The sequence below is a fragment of the Panulirus ornatus genome, chromosome 68, assembly GCF_036320965.1.
Source record: "Panulirus ornatus isolate Po-2019 chromosome 68, ASM3632096v1, whole genome shotgun sequence".
Classification (NCBI taxonomy): domain Eukaryota; kingdom Metazoa; phylum Arthropoda; class Malacostraca; order Decapoda; family Palinuridae; genus Panulirus; species Panulirus ornatus.
In genome coordinates this window covers 26,649,444-26,669,505 of record NC_092291.1, presented here as the reverse complement: position 1 = coordinate 26,669,505, position 20,062 = coordinate 26,649,444, and the positions used below count along the sequence as shown (strand labels likewise).

The 20,062-nt window shown below is 41.8% G+C and overlaps 1 protein-coding gene across 1 annotated transcript in view; it reads right to left on the bottom strand.

Annotated features, from left to right (window-relative positions):
• LOC139747478 (uncharacterized) overlaps positions 1 to 20,062 on the bottom strand; it is a 76,279-nt gene that overhangs the window by 32,367 nt on the left and 23,850 nt on the right. Inside the window, exon 2 of the mRNA XM_071659846.1 lies at positions 133 to 239. Coding sequence (XP_071515947.1) covers positions 133 to 239 — 107 coding nt within the window. The remainder of the gene's footprint in view (positions 1 to 132; positions 240 to 20,062) is intronic.

The window sequence follows — 20,062 nt, the reverse complement described above, 5'->3', positions numbered from 1 at the left end:
GTGAGGGAGAGAGAGAGAGATTGCGAAAGCTGATAGCAGATAGTAGCGTCATACAACCGCAAGAAGTGGTAGCGGTCAGGACTGTGCAGTGATGAGGTCGAATGTGGGCGATAAGTGTTGTGGGTGACATACCTTGATAAGCCAGGAGCAGGTGGCGTCCTCCGGGTAGTGGTCGGGGTAGCCGGGCGAGGTGATGATGCCGGTGGAGCGGAGGCCTGTGTTCACCACGCCTCCACACCCTGCAACACAGAGGAAGGCACTACACACAGAAAAGGTACACTACTCTGTGAGAAGATCATAACCTCCTGGCAATAAGCGAGATCTATCACGGTCCTGTTTCCTTGGTTCCTCACGCATTTCGACTCCTCTCCTGCACATCCCTACCGTAGGAGGCCATTCGCTCAGCCTCCACTCTCTACGCCAGACCCTCATCTCACGACCCTCCATCAAGGGCGCCTGAGTCCCAGCCGCAATCTTTCAGTGTTGTTTTTCTTTATGGATATTGTCAACAGGTGAGGTTAAAGGTCACATCTCAGGAAACGGTGGGAAAGAGGGTACGGTTCATATCATAAAAACGTCAGTAGTTTATGCATACATGTGGTACATTCTTAGAAACGATAATTGAACTAGAATCATTAGACAGGCAATTCCGACACAGCAAAGGGCCAAAGGAATATATGCATATATTTTTAGTAATCTCAAGGCTGCAGACACCAGGATGGTCCTGAGGGGCGACGACCCGGCTCCAGCGTCCCACTGGGAGGAGGAACAATCCATCCTGAGCATCATAAATGTTTACGAGGGTTTTGTACCATCCCCGGCCGCTGTACCCCCCGCCATATCGAGATCCTTGTATCACTCGTCGTTCCCAACTCATCAATATTTGTCAGAAATATTACAATTGGAAATGAACTCAAGGAAAAAAAAGTTACGTCGACAGAATATATTGTTCATAACTCCTAGTATTTCAAGTGTCGGCTCTGCTCTGCACTTAACAGACACACACTTGAGTACTGTTAAGTGCACCAGTACCAGTGGTTTCAGGCCTCGGGGCATGAAGTACAGATCACGTCACTGATGCTGCTGCTCCTGAGGATAGCCTCCTACTTTCGTCGTAATTGGTTATGTCTTGAGCGATACATTGCTTCCTATAACTTGCCTCATGAAAATTGTCAGTGTCGCTGTATATTCTGTACTTTATACACCTTGTATATCTACATGTACTTTTACCCTCTCCCGTACTGTAGCCATTACCAAAACGTTCTGTATATCATGCGCTTTGTATGTGGTAAACTTTGACCACCTTTTGTATTGGCGAGGAGTGCTCACCCTCCTCGAAGGCTTAGGTTGGGTCGTGTGAATGTGTGTGGTTGTAACCAAGGTGAGAAGGGAGAAATAGGTGATTTGTTTGAGAAAAGAAACCAGGATGTTCCAAATCTGAATTAAAAACAGGTTGAGGGAAAGGGAGAAGGATGGTTTGGAAATGACTGAAAGAGAAAGTTAGGGGGTTGGTGTGAAGGCGAGAACTCAGGAAGGGGTAGCTCTTTTGCTGAAAGTTAAGTTGTGGGATTATGTGAAAGAATGTAAGGAAGTGAGTCCCAGACTGGTGTGGAAAGTGGATGGTGGGAAGTGGATGATTATCATTGCTTATGCACCCGGCCAATATAAGGATGACGTAGAGAGATGAGTGTTCGGGAAGCAGTTGAGTAAGTGTTTCAGCAGATTTGATGCCTGGGAGTAGATATAGCAACGAATGGAACCATGAGAACTGAGGTGAGCTACAACGAGGGTGAGGTCTTGGCCACATCAAGGAATGTCTGGAAAGAGGAGTCGTTGTCTTCAACGGTAAAAATAGGTGTTTGAAGGTATAGCAGTTCTGTCGGTGATGTATGGATACGAGGGGTGAGCCTTATTGAAAAATGTAAAGCACAGGGTAAATGTGTTGGTACATGAGTCGTGTATGAGTCAAGACCTTCCAGTATTTTGCAGATATCTCAAACCCTTGTGTCTACTTCAGCTCACTTGTGTTCAGGCTATAATGTCTTCCTCTGTGAAAACACTTCTTAACTTATTCATTTCCTCATATATCCTTACATCATCCTTTACAACTCTTCCCTCTAAATCCCCTAGCCTGATTAGCTGCTCTTCAGTTGACAATTCATTTCTGATGAATATATAGAAAAGTGTTAGATTTTTTCCTGCTTTGTCCACTACGTTCTTTTCAATGTTTCTTTGTTCCTCTTTTCCAATCCTGCTAGACTCGTCCCTTGCTCTCTCTTACCTTGCATAAGCTGGCTGGCTGGAGCGTTACCTGTATCTCTGCCAATGCAGATCTCGAAGTTCCTTTGCTTTTAACGTTTTTTTTTTTTTTATCAATTCATTCTTCCCTCTTTCTTTACCTTCCCTCTGTATTTCAGGCCAGAGGTACCCATGTTTCCACTCCTTCATTTTAGATTTCACATAACCTCTCACCACAAAGCCCTGGTCCTTGGCCACTGAACTTCATCCATGTTACTATAGAAATTGTTAAGGTCTGTGTACATTCCACGATCAAGTCTTCTCTCTAGGTCTTGTCTCATCCCTGCTCTTTTAACTTCCTCATTCACCTTGTCGTCATACTTGAGCAGTGCATGGTCACTTGGTGTACCATATCATCAGTATCAATGCTAGAATGCGTGAAGATAAGATCCCGTAATGATAGTGTAACATTCCCTCTCACCCCAGTATTTTCGGTGACATTTTGGTATGGGAATTATATATATATATATATATATATATATATATATATATATATATATATATATATATATATATATATATATATATATATATATATATATATATATATATATATATATAATCTTTCATACAATTCGCCATTTCCCGCATTAGTGAGGTAGCGTTAAGAACAGAGGACTGGGCTTTAGAGGGAATATCCTCACCTGACCCCCTTCTCTGTTCCTTCTTTTGGAAAACTAAAAAAAAAAAAAAAAACGAGAGGGAAGGATTTCCAGCCCCCCGCTCCCTTCCCGTTTAGTCGCCTTCTACGACACGCAGGGAATACGTGGGAAGTATTCTTTCTCCCCTATCCCTAGGGATGATATGTATATATATATATATATATATATATATATATATATATATATATATATATATATATATATATATATATATATATATATATATATATATATATATATATATATATATATATATATATATATATATATATATATATATATATATATATATATATAATGTTGTTCACAGTGTTGCACAGTAAAAAAAAAAAGTGTATTAGCGTCACCATTTATGACGACTGGAGTTTAAGTATCAAAGCTATTACCATCTGTCTAGGCAGCCACTAGCCCAGTGACCACGGCGACCTGAATGATAGCTATGTGGGTTGGGTAGTCTGGTTGTGGGTGTGTCCCAGTCTCTCATGTAAACAGGCTGGTTGGCAGATCCTCGAGATGCTTCAGCTCTATTATCTGCAGATGAACCAAAAACACCACCTCCAGTCTCATGAGTAGCTGATGAACCAGGCAAGTGTTGCAATTGTGACATCGAGACCCTCTGAGTCACCAAGGGAGTGTCTGGGATGGGCCATCTCACTCCCACTGCTGGTATAAAGTGCCCTCTCCCTCTCTGATGAACAGATACCAACACAGGAGGGGGAGGAAGCCTTATGATTGCAACATTACCTGGATAAACGTTGCCCCCTTGCCCTCTTCTGCCCTGATACCCTCGTTTTCCTCTTCTTCCTCTGTGTGCTGCTTCTGCTGCTGCTTGAGCCTGTGCCAAAGCAGCAGCTCCCATTTCAGCTTTTCTCTCTGTAACAATTTCTGCTCTTCTCTTCTTCATTTCATCAGATAAAGTAGGTATAAGTGGGTATATATATATATATATATATATATATATATATATATATATATATATATATATATATATATATATATATATATATATATATATATATATATATATATATATATATATATATATATATATATATATATATATATACATAATATATATACATGTATATATATACATATATATATACATATATATTTTTTTTTTTTTTTTATACTTTGTCGCTGTCTCCCGCGTTTGCGAGGTAGCGCAAGGAAACAGACGAAAGAAATGGCCCAACCCCCCCCATACACATGTATATACATACGTCCACACACGCAAATATACACACCTACACAGCTTTCCATGGTTTACCCCAGCCGCTTCACATGCCTTGATTCAATCCACTGACAGCACGTCAACCCCGGTATACCACATCGCTCCAATTCACTCTATTCCTTGCCCTCCTTTCACCCTCCTGCATGTTCAGGCCCCGATCACACAAAATCTTTTTCACTCCATCCTTCCACCTCCAATTTGGTCTCCCTCTTCTTCTTGCTCCCTCCACCTCCGACACATATATCCTCTTGGTCAATCTTTCCTCACTCATCCTCTCCATGTGCCCAAACCACTTCAAAACACCCTCTTCTGCTCTCTCAACCACGCTCTTTTTATTTCCACACATCTCTCTTACCCTTACGTTACTCACTCGATCAAACCACCTCACACCACACATTGTCCTCAAACATCTCATTTCCAGCACATCCATCCTCCTGCGCACAACTCTATCCATAGTCCACGCCTCACAACCATACAACATTGTTGGAACCACTATTCCTTCAAACATACCCAGTTTTGCTTTCCGAGATAATGTTCTAGACTTCCACACATTCTTCAAGGCCCCCAGAATTTTCGCCCCCTCCCCCACCCTATGATCCACTTCCGCTTCCATGGTTCCATCCGCTGCCAGATCCACTCCCAGATATCTAAAACACTTCACTTCCTCCAGTTTTTCTCCATTCAAACTCACCTCCCAATTGACTTGACCCTCAACCCTACTGTACCTAATAATCTTGCTCTTATTCACATTCACTCTCAACTTTCTTCTTCCACACACTTTACCAAACTCAGTCACCAGCTTCTGCAGTTTCTCACATGAATCAGCCACCAGCGCTGTATCATCAGCGAACAACAACTGACTCACTTCCCAAGCTCTCTCATCCCCAACAGACTTCATACTTGCCCCTCTTTCCAAAACTCTTGCATTCACCTCCCTAACAACCCCATCCATAAACAAATTAAACAACCATGGAGACATCACACACCCCTGTCGCAAACCTACATTCACTGAGAACCAATCACTTTCCTCTCTTCCTACACGTACACATGCCTTACATCCTCGATAAAAACTTTTCACTGCTTCTAACAACTTTCCTCCCACACCATATATTCTTAATACCTTCCACAGAGCATCTCTATCAACTCTATCATATGCCTTCTCCAGATCCATAAATGCTACATACAAATCCATTTGCTTTTCTAAGTATTTCTCACATACATTCTTCAAAGCAAACACCTGATCCACACATCCTCTACCACTTCTGAAACCACACTGCTCTTCCCCAATCTGATGCTCTGTACATGCCTTCACCCTCTCAATCAATACCCTCCCATATAATTTAACAGGAATACTCAACAAACTTATACCTCTGTAAGTTGAGCACTCACTCTTATCCCCTTTGCCTTTGTACAATGGCACTATGCACGCATTCCGCCAATCCTCAGGCACCTCACCATGCGTCATACATACATTAAATAACCTTACCAACCAGTCAACAATACAGTCACCCCCTTTTTTAATAAATTCCACTGCAATACCATCCAAACCTGCTGCCTTGCCGGCTTTCATCTTCCGCAAAGCTTTCACTACCTCTTCTCTGTTTACCAAATCATTTTCCCTAACCCTCTCACTTTGCACACCACCTCGACCAAAACACCCTATATCTGCCACTCTATCATCAAACACATTCAACAAACCTTCAAAATACTCACTCCATCTCCTTCTCACATCACCACTACTTGTTATCACCTCCCCATTTGCGCCCTTCACTGAAGTTCCCATTTGCTCCCTTGTCTTACGCACTTTATTTACCTCCTTCCAGAACATCTTTTTATTCTCCCTAAAATTTAATGATACTCTCTCACCCCAACTCTCATTTGCCCTTTTTTTTCACCTCTTGCACCTTTCTCTTGACTTCCTGTCTCTTTCTTTTATACTTCTCCCACTCAATTGCATTTTTTCCCTGCAAAAATCGTCCAAATGCCTCTCTCTTCTCTTTCACTAATACTCTTACTTCTTCATCCCACCACTCACTCCCCTTTCTAATCAACCCACCTCCCACTCTTCTCATGCCACAAGCATCTTTTGCGCAATCCATCACTGATTCCCTAAATACATCCCATTCCTCCCCCACTCCCCTTGCTTCCATTGTTCTCACCTTTTTCCATTCTGTACTCAGGTGAGTAATGTGGCAGTTGAGGGAATAATTGGTATACATGGGGTGTTCAGTGTTGTAAATGGAAATGGTGAAGAGCTTGTAGATTTATGTGCTGAAAAAGGACTGATGATTGGGAATACCTGGTTTAAAAAGCGAGATATACATAAGTATACTTATATAAGTAGGAGAGATGGCCAGAGAGCGTTATTGGATTACGTGTTAATTGACAGGCGTGCGAAAGAGAGACTTTTGGATGTTAATGTGCTGAGAGGTGCAACTGGAGGGATGTCTGATCATTATCTTGTGGAGGCTAAGGTGAAGATTTTTATGGGTTTTCAGTAAAGAAGAGTGAATGTTGGGGTGAAGAGGGTGGTGAGAGTAAGTGAGCTTGAGAAGGAGACCTGTGTGAGAAAGTACCAGGAGAGACTGAGTACAGAATGGAAATATATATATATATATATATATATATATATATATATATATATATATATATATATATATATATATATATATATATATATATATATATATATATATATATATATATATATATATATATATATATATGCCTATGAGTCCACGGGGAAAATGAAACACGATAAGTTCCCAAGTGCACTTTCGTGTGATAATCACATCATCAGGGGAGACACAAGAGAGAAATATAAGTCAGTTGATATACATCGAAGAGACGAAGCTAGGACGCCATTTGGTATAATGCACCGAAACCACAGCTTCCTTTCCACATCCAGGCCCCATGAAACTTTCCATGGTTTACCCCAGACGCTTCACATACCCTGAGTCAATCCATTGACAGCACGTCGACCCCGGTATACCACATCGTTCCAATTCACTCTATTCCTTGCACGCCACTCACCCTCCTGCATGTTCAGGCCCCGATCACTCAAAATCTTTTTCACTCAATCTTTCCACCTCCAATTTGGTCTCCCACTTCTCTTTCGTTCCTTCCACCTCTGACACATATATCCTCTTTGTCAATCTTTCCTCACTCATTCTCTCCATGTGACCAAACCATTTCAAAACAACCTCTTTTGCTCTCTCAACCACACTCTTTTTATTACCACACATCTCTCTTACCCTTTCATTGCTTACTCGATCAAACCACCTCACACCACATATTGTCCTCAAACATCTCATTTCCAGCACATCCACCCTCCTCCGCACAACTCTATCTATAGCCCATGCCTCGCAACCATATAACATTGTTGGAACCACTATTCCTTAAAACATACCCATTTTTGCTTTCCAAGATAACGTTTTCGACTTCCACACATTTTTCAAAGCTCCCAGAATTTTCGCCCCTCCCCCACCCTATGATTCACTTCCTCTTCCATGGTTCCATCCGCTGCCAAATCCACTCCCAGATATCTAAAACACTTTACTTCCTCCAGTTTTTCTCCATTCAAACTTACCTCCCAATTGACTTGTCCCTCAACCCTACTGTACCTAATAACCTTGCTCTTATTCACATTTGCTCTCAGCTTCCTTCTTTCACACACTTTACCAAACTCAGTCACCAGCTTCTGCACTTTATCACCCGAATCAGCCACGAGCGCTGAATCATCAGCAAACAACAACTGACTCACTTCCCAAGCTCTCTCATCCACAACAGACTGCATACTTGCCCCTCTTTCCAAAACTCTTGCATTCACCTCCCTAACAACCCCATCCATAAACAAATTAAACAACCATGGAGACATCACGCACCCCTGCCGCAAACCTTCATTCACTGAGAACCAATTACTTTCCCCTCTTCATACACGTAAACATGCCTTACATCCTCGATAGAATCTTTTCACTGCTTCTAACAACTTGCCTCCCACACCATATATTCTTAATACCTTCCACAGAGCATCTCTATCAACTCTATCATATGCCTTTTCCAGATCCATAAATGCTACATACAGATCCATTTGCTTTTCTAAGTTTTTCTCACATACATTTTTCAGAGCAAACTTCTGATCCACACATTCTCTACCACTTCAGAAACCACATTGCTCTTCCCCAATCTGATGCTCTGTACATGCCTTCACCCTCTCAATCAATACCCTCCGATATAATTTCCCAGGAATACTCAACAAACTTATACCTCTGTAATTTGAGCACTCACTCTTATCCCCTTTGCCTTTGTACAGTGGCACTATGCAAGCATTCCGCCAATCCTTAGGCACCTCACCCCGCTGCCTTGCCGGCTGTCATCTTCCGCAAAGCTTTTACTACCTCTTCTCTGTTTACCAAATCATTCTCCCTAACCCTCTCACTTTGTACACACTTTGCACACCACCTCGACCAAAACATCCTATATCTGCCACTGTATTATCAAACACGTTCAACAAGCCTTCAAAATACTCTATCTTCTCACATCACCACTACTTGTTATCACCTCCTATTAGTCCCCCTTCACTGATGTCCCCATTTGTTTCCTTGTCCTACTCACTTTATTTACTTCCATCCAAAACATCTTTTATTCTCCCTAAAATTCAATGATACTCTCTCACCCCAACTTTCATTTGCCCTCTTTTTCACCTCTTGTACCTTTCTCTTGACCTCCTGCCTCTTTCTTTTATACATCTCCCACTCATTTGCATTATTTCCCTGCAAAAATCGTCCAAATGCCTCTCTCTTCTCTTTCACTAATAATCTTACTTCTTCATCCCACCACTCACTACCCTTTCTAATCAACCCACCTCCCACGCTTCTCATGCCACAAGCATCTTTTGCGCAAGACATCACTGCTTCCCTAAATACATCCCATTCCTCTCCCACTCCCCTTACCTCCTTTGTTCTCACCTTTTTCCATTTTGTACTCAGTCTCTCCTGGTAGTTCCTCACGCAGGTCTCCTTCCCAAGCTCACTTACTCTCACCACTCTCTTCACCCCAACATTGTCTCTTCTTTTCTGAAAACCTCTACAAATCTTCACCTTCGCCTCCACAAGATAATGATCAGTTGCACCTCTCAGCACATTAACATCCAAAAATCTCTCTTTCGCGCGCCTATCAACTAACACATAATCCAATAACGCTCTCTGGCCATCTCTTCCACTTACATACGTATACTTATGTATATCTCTTTTTAAACCAGGTATTCCCAGTCACCAGGTGATATGTGGGCAGTAGTCTTCCTCCCCTATCCCCAGGGAGGGAGTTTTACACTAGTTGGGCCCCATTTCTTGAAGCTACTCCGCTACCATTCAACATCTTAATCTGTGTATGCTGTCTGTCTTGCGCACGCGCGCGCGTGCGTGTGTGTGTGTGTGTGTGTGTGTGTGTGTGTGTGTGTGTATGTATGTGTGTGTGTGTGTGTGTGTGTGTGTGTGTGTGTGTGTGTGTGTGTGTGTGTGTGTGGTGTGTGCACTTACCCATTTCTTATGTACGGGGAGGGAGATCTACTTTCGTGGACCGTGTTTGTATGTGTTTCCTGTAATGTGTGGATAAATGTGTTGTATGTGTTTAATGTATGCGTGTATATACATTTCTGTATTTGTGTATGTGACCATATGTGTATTAACATTTATTTGCTCCAAATGCGTATTGTTTGCCTTCATCACAGTCCTGCTTGATTGTTGCCCTGGTGACAAAGTTCGACGTGATGTTCCCTTCAAAGCACGACTTTTGAAGCTTCTGTCGCCCAGTAGGGTGCTCACAGTCTGATACCCATCCCATCCCTGTGATATTACATTTTCCAGTGCTATATTTTCATTAGCCTTGTGTTGTGCCTCTTTTACGTTTTGTCTAGGTCTCCTTGCGTTACTTCGCACTTCCTTCACAATCACTGAATCATCAGCAAACAAACAGATTCAAGCGTAACTGTCTCGTTTCTCGAATCAGGAACAGTAGTGACCCCAGCACTGAGCCCCGAGCGGCTCCACATGTGTTTTCTGCACTCTCATAGTGAGACAGTCGGTAGTCCATCTTTGTAGTCCTCCCATGCGTAGATATGTATGTCTGTATGTGCATATGTTTTGATAGATATGTACGTGTGTGTGTGTGTATGTGTGTGTGTATGTGTGTGTATGTGTGTGTGTGTGTGTGTGTGTGTGTGTGTGTGTGTGTGTGTTTGTGTGTGTGTGTGTGTGTCGCCCCATTTGTCCATGAGGAGAGGAGACATTTGGCGTCCGCGGGACTACATCTCGTAACCTCATAATTCTAAGTGACACCTGTACGCCTTTGTGTTTGTCTGCTTATTTGTGTATTTGTGCTTTGCTTACGAGTGTATGGTGAGTGACTTTCTGCTTTCACGGTGTATCAACGAGTCCCGTATCACACCCTATACCTATGAACAGGAGTATAGGTGACTGATGAGTGAAAGCCTGCCAGATGGTGGTACTACCTACTGCCAGAGTAGTTGAAAAATAAGTTTTTACGGTGTTGCACAATATAGCGGTGTTCCCGGCTGCGTCTCTCTCTGTATCTCGATGCAACTGGACGTTAGATCTGCTTCATCAAAGTGGAAATCTTAAACACATAAGGAGCAGCTGATATTAACCTTTGTCGTGAACTTTAAGATGTTTACGTACGAAGCCATATATACATGAGGCCGCAGAGGTGGTGCCTGAGGGCGGCCAGGGAGCGAGAGGGCAGTGACCTGGTCCCGTGTAGGATAGTGGGAGCTGGGCAGGAGGTGAGGGGCAGGAGATGAGGGTCAGGAGGAGCCGGGCAGGATAGTGGGAGCTGGGCAGGAGGTGAGGAGGAGGAGGATGTGAGGGGCATGATGTGAGGGAGGGGAGTGAGAAGTAGGTATGATACAGTAGAGCACATCATAGCCAGCCACCTGTTGTGAACCACAACCTTAAGTGTACTTCTTACATCCCTGCCCACAACCTGCAGGCTTCCCACTGCTTTCCCTGACAACCAGATGTTCCTCTGCTTTCTGCACCCAGCCAGTATCACAACTCCTCAACTACAACCCGGCATTTGTGACCTTCCTCACAAACATCATACAACCTTATAACCATCATCACCCATCCTGTATAACCACACTGCCTCTTATTACCTCCCCCACACACCACTTCAACCAGTCATCAACCCCAAAATTCCACAACCAGTCATCTCCCTCCCATACGACTCCATCAGCAACGTGTTCACAGCCAGCATTCCCTTCTTCACGTCTCACAGCAAATCACTTTCCCTTTACAACCGCAGAACCCACGGTCACCATTCCAAAATAACGTCACAAAAAATTCATATCACAAACATCAACCTTCTTATACAACCCTGCAATCAGTTATATAGCCTCACAGGCAAACATTAGAAAATAATCTCTATCAATAAATTCATTCTATTTCTGTGGCGTCTGTTTATTAATATATATATATATATATATATATATATATATATATATATATATATATATATATATATATATATATATATATATATATATATATATATATATATATATACATATATATATATATTTTTTTTTTTTATACTTTGTCGCTGTCTCCCGCGTTTGCGAGGTAGCGCAAGGAAACAGACGAAAGAAATGGCCCAACCCCCCCCCGCCATACACATGTATATACATACGTCCACACACGCAAATATACATACCTACACAGCTTTCCATGGTTTACCCCAGACGCTTCACATGCCTTGATTCAATCCACTGACAGCACGTCAACCCCGGTATACCACATCGCTCCAATTCACTCTATTCTTTGCCCTCCTTTCTCCCTCCTGCATGTTCAGGCCCCGATCACACAAAATCTTTTTCACTCCATCTTTCCACCTCCAATTTGGTCTCCCTCTTCTCCTCGTTCCCTCCACCTCCGACACATATATCCTCTTGGTCAATCTTTCCTCACTCATTCTCTCCATGTGCCCAAACCACTTCAAAACACCCTCTTCTGCTCTCTCAACCACGCTCTTTTTATTTCCACACATCTCTCTTACCCTTACGTTACTCACTCGATCAAACCACCTCACACCACACATTGTCCTCAAACATCTCATTTCCAGCACATCCATCCTCCTGCGCACAACTCTATCCATAGCCTACGCCTCGTAACCATACAACATTGTTGGAACCACTATTCCTTCAAACATACCCATTTTTGCTTTCCAAGATAATGTTCTCGACTTCCACACATTCTTCAAGGCCCCCAGAATTTTCGCCCCCTCCCCCACCCTATGATCCACTTCCGCTTCCATGGTTCCATCCGCTGCCAGATCCACTCCCAGATATCTAAAACACTTCACTTCCTTCAGTTTTTCTCCATTCAAACTCACCTCCCAATTGACTTGACCCTCAACCCTACTGAACCTAATAACCTTGCTCTTATTCACATTTACTCTTAACTTTCTTCTTCCACACACTTTACCAAACTCAGTCACCAGCTTCTGCAGTTTCTCACATGAATCAGCCACCAGCGCTGTATCATCAGCGAACAACAACTGACTCACTTCCCAAGCTCTCTCATCCCCAACAGACTTCATACTTGCCCCTCTTTCCAAAACTCTTGCATTTACCTCCCTAACAACCCCATCCATAAACAAATTAAACAACCATGGAGACATCACACACCCCTGCCGCAAACCTACATTTACTGAGAACCAATCACTTTCCTCTCTTCCTACACGTACACATGCCTTACATCCTCGATAAAAACTTTTCACTGCTTCTAACAACTTTCCTCCCACACCATATATTCTTAATACCTTCCACAGAGCATCTCTATCAACTCTATCATATGCCTTCTCCAGATCCATAAATGCTACATACAAATCCATTTGCTTTTCTAAGTATTTCTCACATACATTCCTCAAAGCAAACACCTGATCCACACATCCTCTACCACTTCTGAAACCACACTGCTCTTCCCCAATCTGATGCTCTGTACATGCCTTCACCCTCTCAATCAATACCCTCCCATATAATTTACCAGGAATACTCAACAAACTTATACCTCTGTAATTTGAGCACTCACTCTTATCCCCTTTGCCTTTGTACAATGGCACTATGCACGCATTCCGCCAATCCTCAGGCACCTCACCATGAGTCATACATACATTAAATAACCTTACCAACCAGTCAACAATACAGTCACCCCCTTTTTTAATAAATTCCACTGCAATACCATCCAAACCTGCTGCCTTGCCGGCTTTCATCTTCCGCAAAGCTTTCACTACCTCTTCTCTGTTTACCAAATCATTTTCCCTAACCCTCTCACTTTGCACACCACCTCGACCAAAACACCCTATATCTGCCACTCTATCATCAAACACATTCAACAAACCTTCAAAATACTCACTCCATCTCCTTCTCACATCACCACTACTTGTTATCACCTCCCCATTTGCGCCCTTCACTGAAGTTCCCATTTGCTCCCTTGTCTTACGCACTTTATTTACCTCCTTCCAGAACATCTTTTTATTCTCCCTAAAATTTAATGATACTCTCTCACCCTAACTCTCATTTGCCCTTTTTTTTTCACCTCTTGCACCTTTCTCTTGACCTCCTGTCTCTTTCTTTTATACATCTCCCACTCAATTGCATTTTTTCCCTGCAAAAATCGTCCAAATGCCTCTCTCTTCTCTTTCACTAATACTCTTACTTCTTCATCCCACCACTCACTACCCTTTCTAATCAACCCACCTCCCACTCTTCTCATGCCACAAACATCTTTTGCGCAATCCATCACTGATTCCCTAAATACATCCCATTCCTCCCCCACTCCCCTTGCTTCCATTGTTCTCACCTTCTTCCATTCTGTACTCAGTCTCTCCTGGTACTTCCTCACACAGGTCTCCTTCTCAAGCTCACTTACTCTCACCACCCTCTTCACCCCAACATTCACTCTTCTTTTCTGAAAACCCATACAAATCTTCACCTTAGCCTCCACAAGATAATGATCAGACATCCCTCCAGTTGCACCTCTCAGCACATTAACATCCAAAAGTCTCTCTTTCGCACGCCTGTCAATTAACACGTAATCCAATAACGCTCTCTGGCCATCTCTCCTACTTACATAAGTATACTTATGTATATCTCGCTTTTTAAACCAGGTATTCCCATATCTATATATATATATATATATATATATATATATATATATATATATATATATATATATATATATATATATATATATATATATATTTATATATATATATATTGGGGAAGAGCAGTGTGGTTTCAGAAGTGGTAGAGGATGTGTGGATCAGGTGTTTGCTCTGAAGAATGTATGTGAGAAATACTTAGAAAAGCAAATGGATTTGTATGTAGCATTTATGGATCTGGAGAAGGCATATGATAGAGTTGATAGAGATGCTCTGTGGAAGGTATTAAGAATATATGGTGTGGGAGGCAAGTTGTTAGAAGCAGTGAAAAGTTTTTATCGAGGATGTAAGGCATGTGTACGTGTAGGAAGAGAGGAAAGTGATTGGTTCTCAGTGAATGTAGGTTTGCGGCAGGGGTGTGTGATGTCTCCATGGTTGTTTAATTTGTTTATGGATGGGGTTGTTAGGGAGGTGAATGCAAGAGTTTTGGAAAGAGGGGCAAGTATGAAGTCTGTTGGGGATGAGAGAGCTTGCGAAGTGAGTCAGTTGTTGTTCGCTGATGATACAGCGCTGGTGGCTGATTCATGTGAGAAACTGCAGAAGCTGGTGACTGAGTTTGGTAAAGTGTGTGAAAGAAGAAAGTTAAGAGTAAATGTGAATAAGAGCAAGGTTATTAGGTACAGTAGGGTTGAGGGTCAATTCAATTGGGAGGTGAGTTTGAATGGAGAAAAACTGGAGGAAGTGAAGTGTTTTAGATATCTGGGAGTGGATCTGGCAGCGGATGGAACCATGGAAGCGGAAGTGGATCATAGGGTGGGGGAGGGGGCGAAAATTCTGGGAGCCTTGAAGAATGTGTGGAAGTCGAGAACATTATCTCGGAAAGCAAAAATGGGTATGTTTGAAGGAATAGTGGTTCCAACAATGTTGTATGGTTGCGAGGCGTGGACTATGGATAAAGTTGTGCGCAGGAGGATGGATGTGCTGGAAATGAGATGTTTGAGGACAATGTGTGGTGTGAGGTGGTTTGATCGAGTGAGTAACGTAAGGGTAAGAGAGATGTGTGGAAATAAAAAGAGCGTGGTTGAGAGAGCAGAAGAGGGTGTTTTGAAATGGTTTGGTCACATGGAGAGAATGAGTGAGGAAAGCTTGACCAAGAGGATATATGTGTCGGAGGTGGAGGGAACGAGGAGAAGAGGGAGACCAAATTGGAGGTGGAAAGATGGAGTGAAAAAGATTTTGTGTGATCGGGGCCTGAACATGCAGGAGGGTGAAAGGAGGGCAAAGAATAGAGTGAAATGGAGCGATGTGGTATACCGGGGTTTACGTGCGGACAGTGGATTGAATCAGCATGTGTATGGTGTCGGGGGGTCGGGCATTTCCTTTCGTCTGTTTCCTTACGATACCTCGCAAACGCGGGAGTAGCGACAAAGAAAAAAATAAAAAAAAAAAAAAAAAAAAATATATATAATATATTATATATATTATATATATATATATATATATATGATATATATATATTATATATATAATATATATAGACAGAGGTTGACCATTATGTGGACATTCATTTTCTATTTCATTTCAAGCTTAGAAGTTTCAGTTTCTAAAATTATTTCTTACTTTTTTTCATATGTATCATATGGTATATGTGGTGTGTGTGTGTGTATGTGCGTGTGCTGGTGTATGTATAATATATTAGTGTATTATATATGTATATATATTTAAATATATATATATATATATATACTATATATATATATATATATATATTATTATATATTAATATTTATATATTTATATTTTTACTATATTTTATCGATATATAGATTGGGGAAGAGCATAGTGTGGTTTCAGAAGTGGTAGAGGATGGGTGGATCAGGTGTTTGCTTTGAAGAATGTATGTGAGAAATACTTAGAAAAGCAGATGGATTTTGTATGTCGCATTTATGGATCTGGAGAAGGCATATGCTAGAGTTGATAGAGATGCTCTGTGGAAAGTATTAAGGAATATTATGGTGTGGGAGGCACGTTGTTAGAAGCAGTGAAAAGTTTTTATCGAGAATGTAAGGCATGTTGTACATGTAGGATGAGAGGAAAGTGATTGGGGTTCTCAGTGAATGTAGTTTGCGGCGGGGTGTGTGATGTCTCCATGGTTGTTTGATATGTGTATGGTTGGGGTTGTTAGGGAGGTGAATGCAAGAGTTTTGATAAGAGGGGCAGAGTATAAAGTCTGTTGGGGATGAGAGGCTTGGGAATGCGAGTCAGTTGTTGTTCGTGATGATACAGCGCTGGTGGCTGATTCATGTGTGAAACTGTCAGAAGCTGGTGACTGAGTTTGGTAAAGTGTGTGAAAGAAGAAAGTTAAGGAGTAAATGTGAATAAGAGCAAGGTTATTAGGTACAGTAGGGTTGAGGGTCAATTCAATTGGGAGGTGAGTTTGAATGGAGGAAAAACTGGAGGAAGTGAAGTGTTTTTAGATATCGGGTGAGTGGATCTGGCAGCCGGATGGAACCATGGAAGCGGAAGTGGATCATTAGGGGGTGTTGAGGCAGTGGGCGAAAACTTAAATTCTGGGAGCCTTGAGAATGTGTGGAAGTCGAGAACATTATTCGGAAAAAGTGCAAAAATGGGGTATGTTTGGAAGGAATAGTGGTTTCCAACAATGTTGTAGGGTTGCGAGGCTCGTGTGGACTATGGATTAAGGGTTGTCGCAGGAGGATGGATGTGCTTGGAAATGAGATGTTTGAGGACAATTGTGTGGTGCTGAAGGTGGTTTGATCGGTGAGTAAGTAAGGGTAAGAGAGAGTTGTGGAAAAATAAATAGAGTCGTGGTTGAGAGAGCGAAGAGGGTTGTTTTGAAATGTTTGGTCACATGAGAGAGAAGATGTGAGGAAAGATTGACCAAGAGGTATATTTTGGGTCGGACTGGTGGAGGGAACGAGGAGAAGAGGGAGACCAAAATGGGAGGTTGGAAAGATGGAGTGAAAAAGATTTTTCGTGTTCGGGGCATGAATGAACATGCAGGAGGGTGAAGGAGGGCAAAGGAATAGAGTGAAATGGAGCGATGTGGTATACCGGGGTTTACGTGCGGACAGTGGATTGAATCAGCATGTGTATGGTGTCGGGGGGTCGGGCATTTCCTTTCGTCTGTTTCCTTACGATACCTCGCAAACGCGGGAGTAGCGACAAAGAAAAAAATAAAAAAAAAAAAAAAAAAAAATATATATAATATATTATATATATTATATATATATATATATATATATGATATATATATATTATATATATAATATATATAGACAGAGGTTGACCATTATGTGGACATTCATTTTCTATTTCATTTCAAGCTTAGAAGTTTCAGTTTCTAAAATTATTTCTTACTTTTTTTCATATGTATCATATGGTATATGTGGTGTGTGTGTGTGTATGTGCGTGTGCTGGTGTATGTATAATATATTAGTGTATTATATATGTATATATATTTAAATATATATATATATATATATACTATATATATATATATATATATATTATTATATATAGTATATATATATATTATATATATATATATATTATAATATATACTGATTATATATATACTATATATATATATATATATATATATATATATATATATATATATATTATTTTTTCCTGGGGATAGGAGTGAAAGAATACTTCCCCACGAATCTCGCGTGTCCGTAGAGGGCGACTAAACGGGACGGGCAAGCGGCTAGGCCAGAATACCTCCCCTCCTTGTATTTATCTTTCTAAAAGGGGAAGAGGGAGGGGGAGAGAGAAGAAGAAGAGAGGGGACGGGGGAGAGAGGGGAGGAGGGGAAAGAGGGGGAGAGGGGTAGATGGGGAAAGAGGGGAAGGAGAGAGAGTTGGGGGTGCCTAAAGTGTGTGGATGTAAACCAAGTTGGAAAAAAAGGAGAGTAGGTAGTATGTTTGAGGAAAGGAAAACCTGGGTTTTGGTCGGTGAAAACAAAAAGCTAAAGGGGTAAAGGGGGAAAGGGGGTTTGGGGGAATGTTGGGGGTAAGTCGGGGGTTAGTGAGAGGAAAAGAGAAAGGGGAAAGGGTAGCATACCCTGAAACGGGATTTTGGGGGATATGTGATGAAGTAAAAAGTAAATTTCGATTAATAGGGGTAAAATAAAAATTTGATGGAAGAGGGGGTTGTTTTTTGGTGCATATGCCCTGGGCATGGAAGAAAGATCATGAGAGGCAATGTTTTGGGGGACTGAATGGTGTTTTGGGGGTTTTTTTTTTTGCACGGACCGGGTTATAGGTGGGTGTTAAAGGGGGAAAGGGATTTAAAAGTGGCGTTGGGGAATAATTGGTATCATGGGGTGTTCAGTGTTGTAAATGGAAATGGTGAAGGTTGTGATTTATGTGCTAAAAAGGGGATGTGATTGGGAAACCTGGTTTAAAAAGCGAGATATAAATAAGTATACTTTGTAATTTGGGAAGGGCCAGAGAGCTTATTGGATCGTGTTAATTGCAGGCGGCGAAAGAGAGATTTTTGGGTTTTTAAATGGCTGAGAGGTGCAACTGGGAGGGATGTTGATCTTTCTTGTGGGGCAAAGGGTGAAGTTATAGGGGGTTTTAGAAAAGAAGATGAAGTTGGGGTTGAAGAGGTGGTGAGAGTAAGTAGTTGGGGAAAGGAGTTTTGTGTGAAAAGTACAGGAGAGATGGTACGAATGGAAAAAAGGTGAGAACAAGGGAAGTAAGGGGAGTGGGGGGAGAAGGGGGAGTATTTAGGGAATCAGGATGGATTGCGCAAAAGGTTGGGGGATGAGAAGGTGGGAGGGGGGTTGTTAAAAGGGTTTTTAGTGAGGGGGGGATGAAGAAGTAAATATTAGTGAAAGAGAAGAGAGAGGCATTTGGGATTTTTGCAGGGAAAAAATGCAATGAGTGGGGAAATATAAAGAAAGAGACGGGAGGTCAAGGAAAGGTGCAAGAGGTGAAAAAAGGGCAAATGAGGTTGGGGTGAGAGATATCAAAAATTTTTTGGGAGAATAAAAAGTTTTGTTCTGGAAGGAGGTAAATGTGGAAAGAAAGGGGCAAAAGGGGAAACTTCAGTAAGGGGAAATTTGGGGGGGGGGATAAAAAGTGTGGTGATGTGAGAAGGAGAGGGAAATAGTTTTTTGAAGGTTTGTTGAATGTGTTTGATAAAGGGGCGATAAGGGTTTTTTGGGTCGAGGTGGTGTGCAAAGGAGGGGTTGGGAAAAAATTTTGGGAAAAAAGAGAAAGGTAGTAAAAAAACTTTGCGGAAGATAAAGCCGGGAAGGCAGAGGTTTGGGTGGTATTGCAGTGGAATTTATTAAAAAAAGGGGGGGACGTATTTTGGGCTGGGTTTGGGAAGGTTATTTAATTATGTATGATCATGGGAGGTGCCTGAGGATTGGGGGAATGCGTGTTTGTTTCCATTGTAAAAGGCAAAGGGGTAAGAGTGAGGCTCAAATTTCGAGGTTAAGTTTGTTGGTATTCCCGGTAAATTTATAGGAGGGTATTGATTTAAAGGGGGGAAAGGGTGTACAGGCATCAGTTTTGGGGAAAAAGGGGTGTGGGTTTTAGATGTGGTAGGGATGTGTGGATCGGTGTTTGCTTTGAAAAATGTTGTGGAAATATTAGAAAAAAATATTTTGTTGTGCATTTATGGTCTGGAGAAGGCATATGTAGAGTTTATA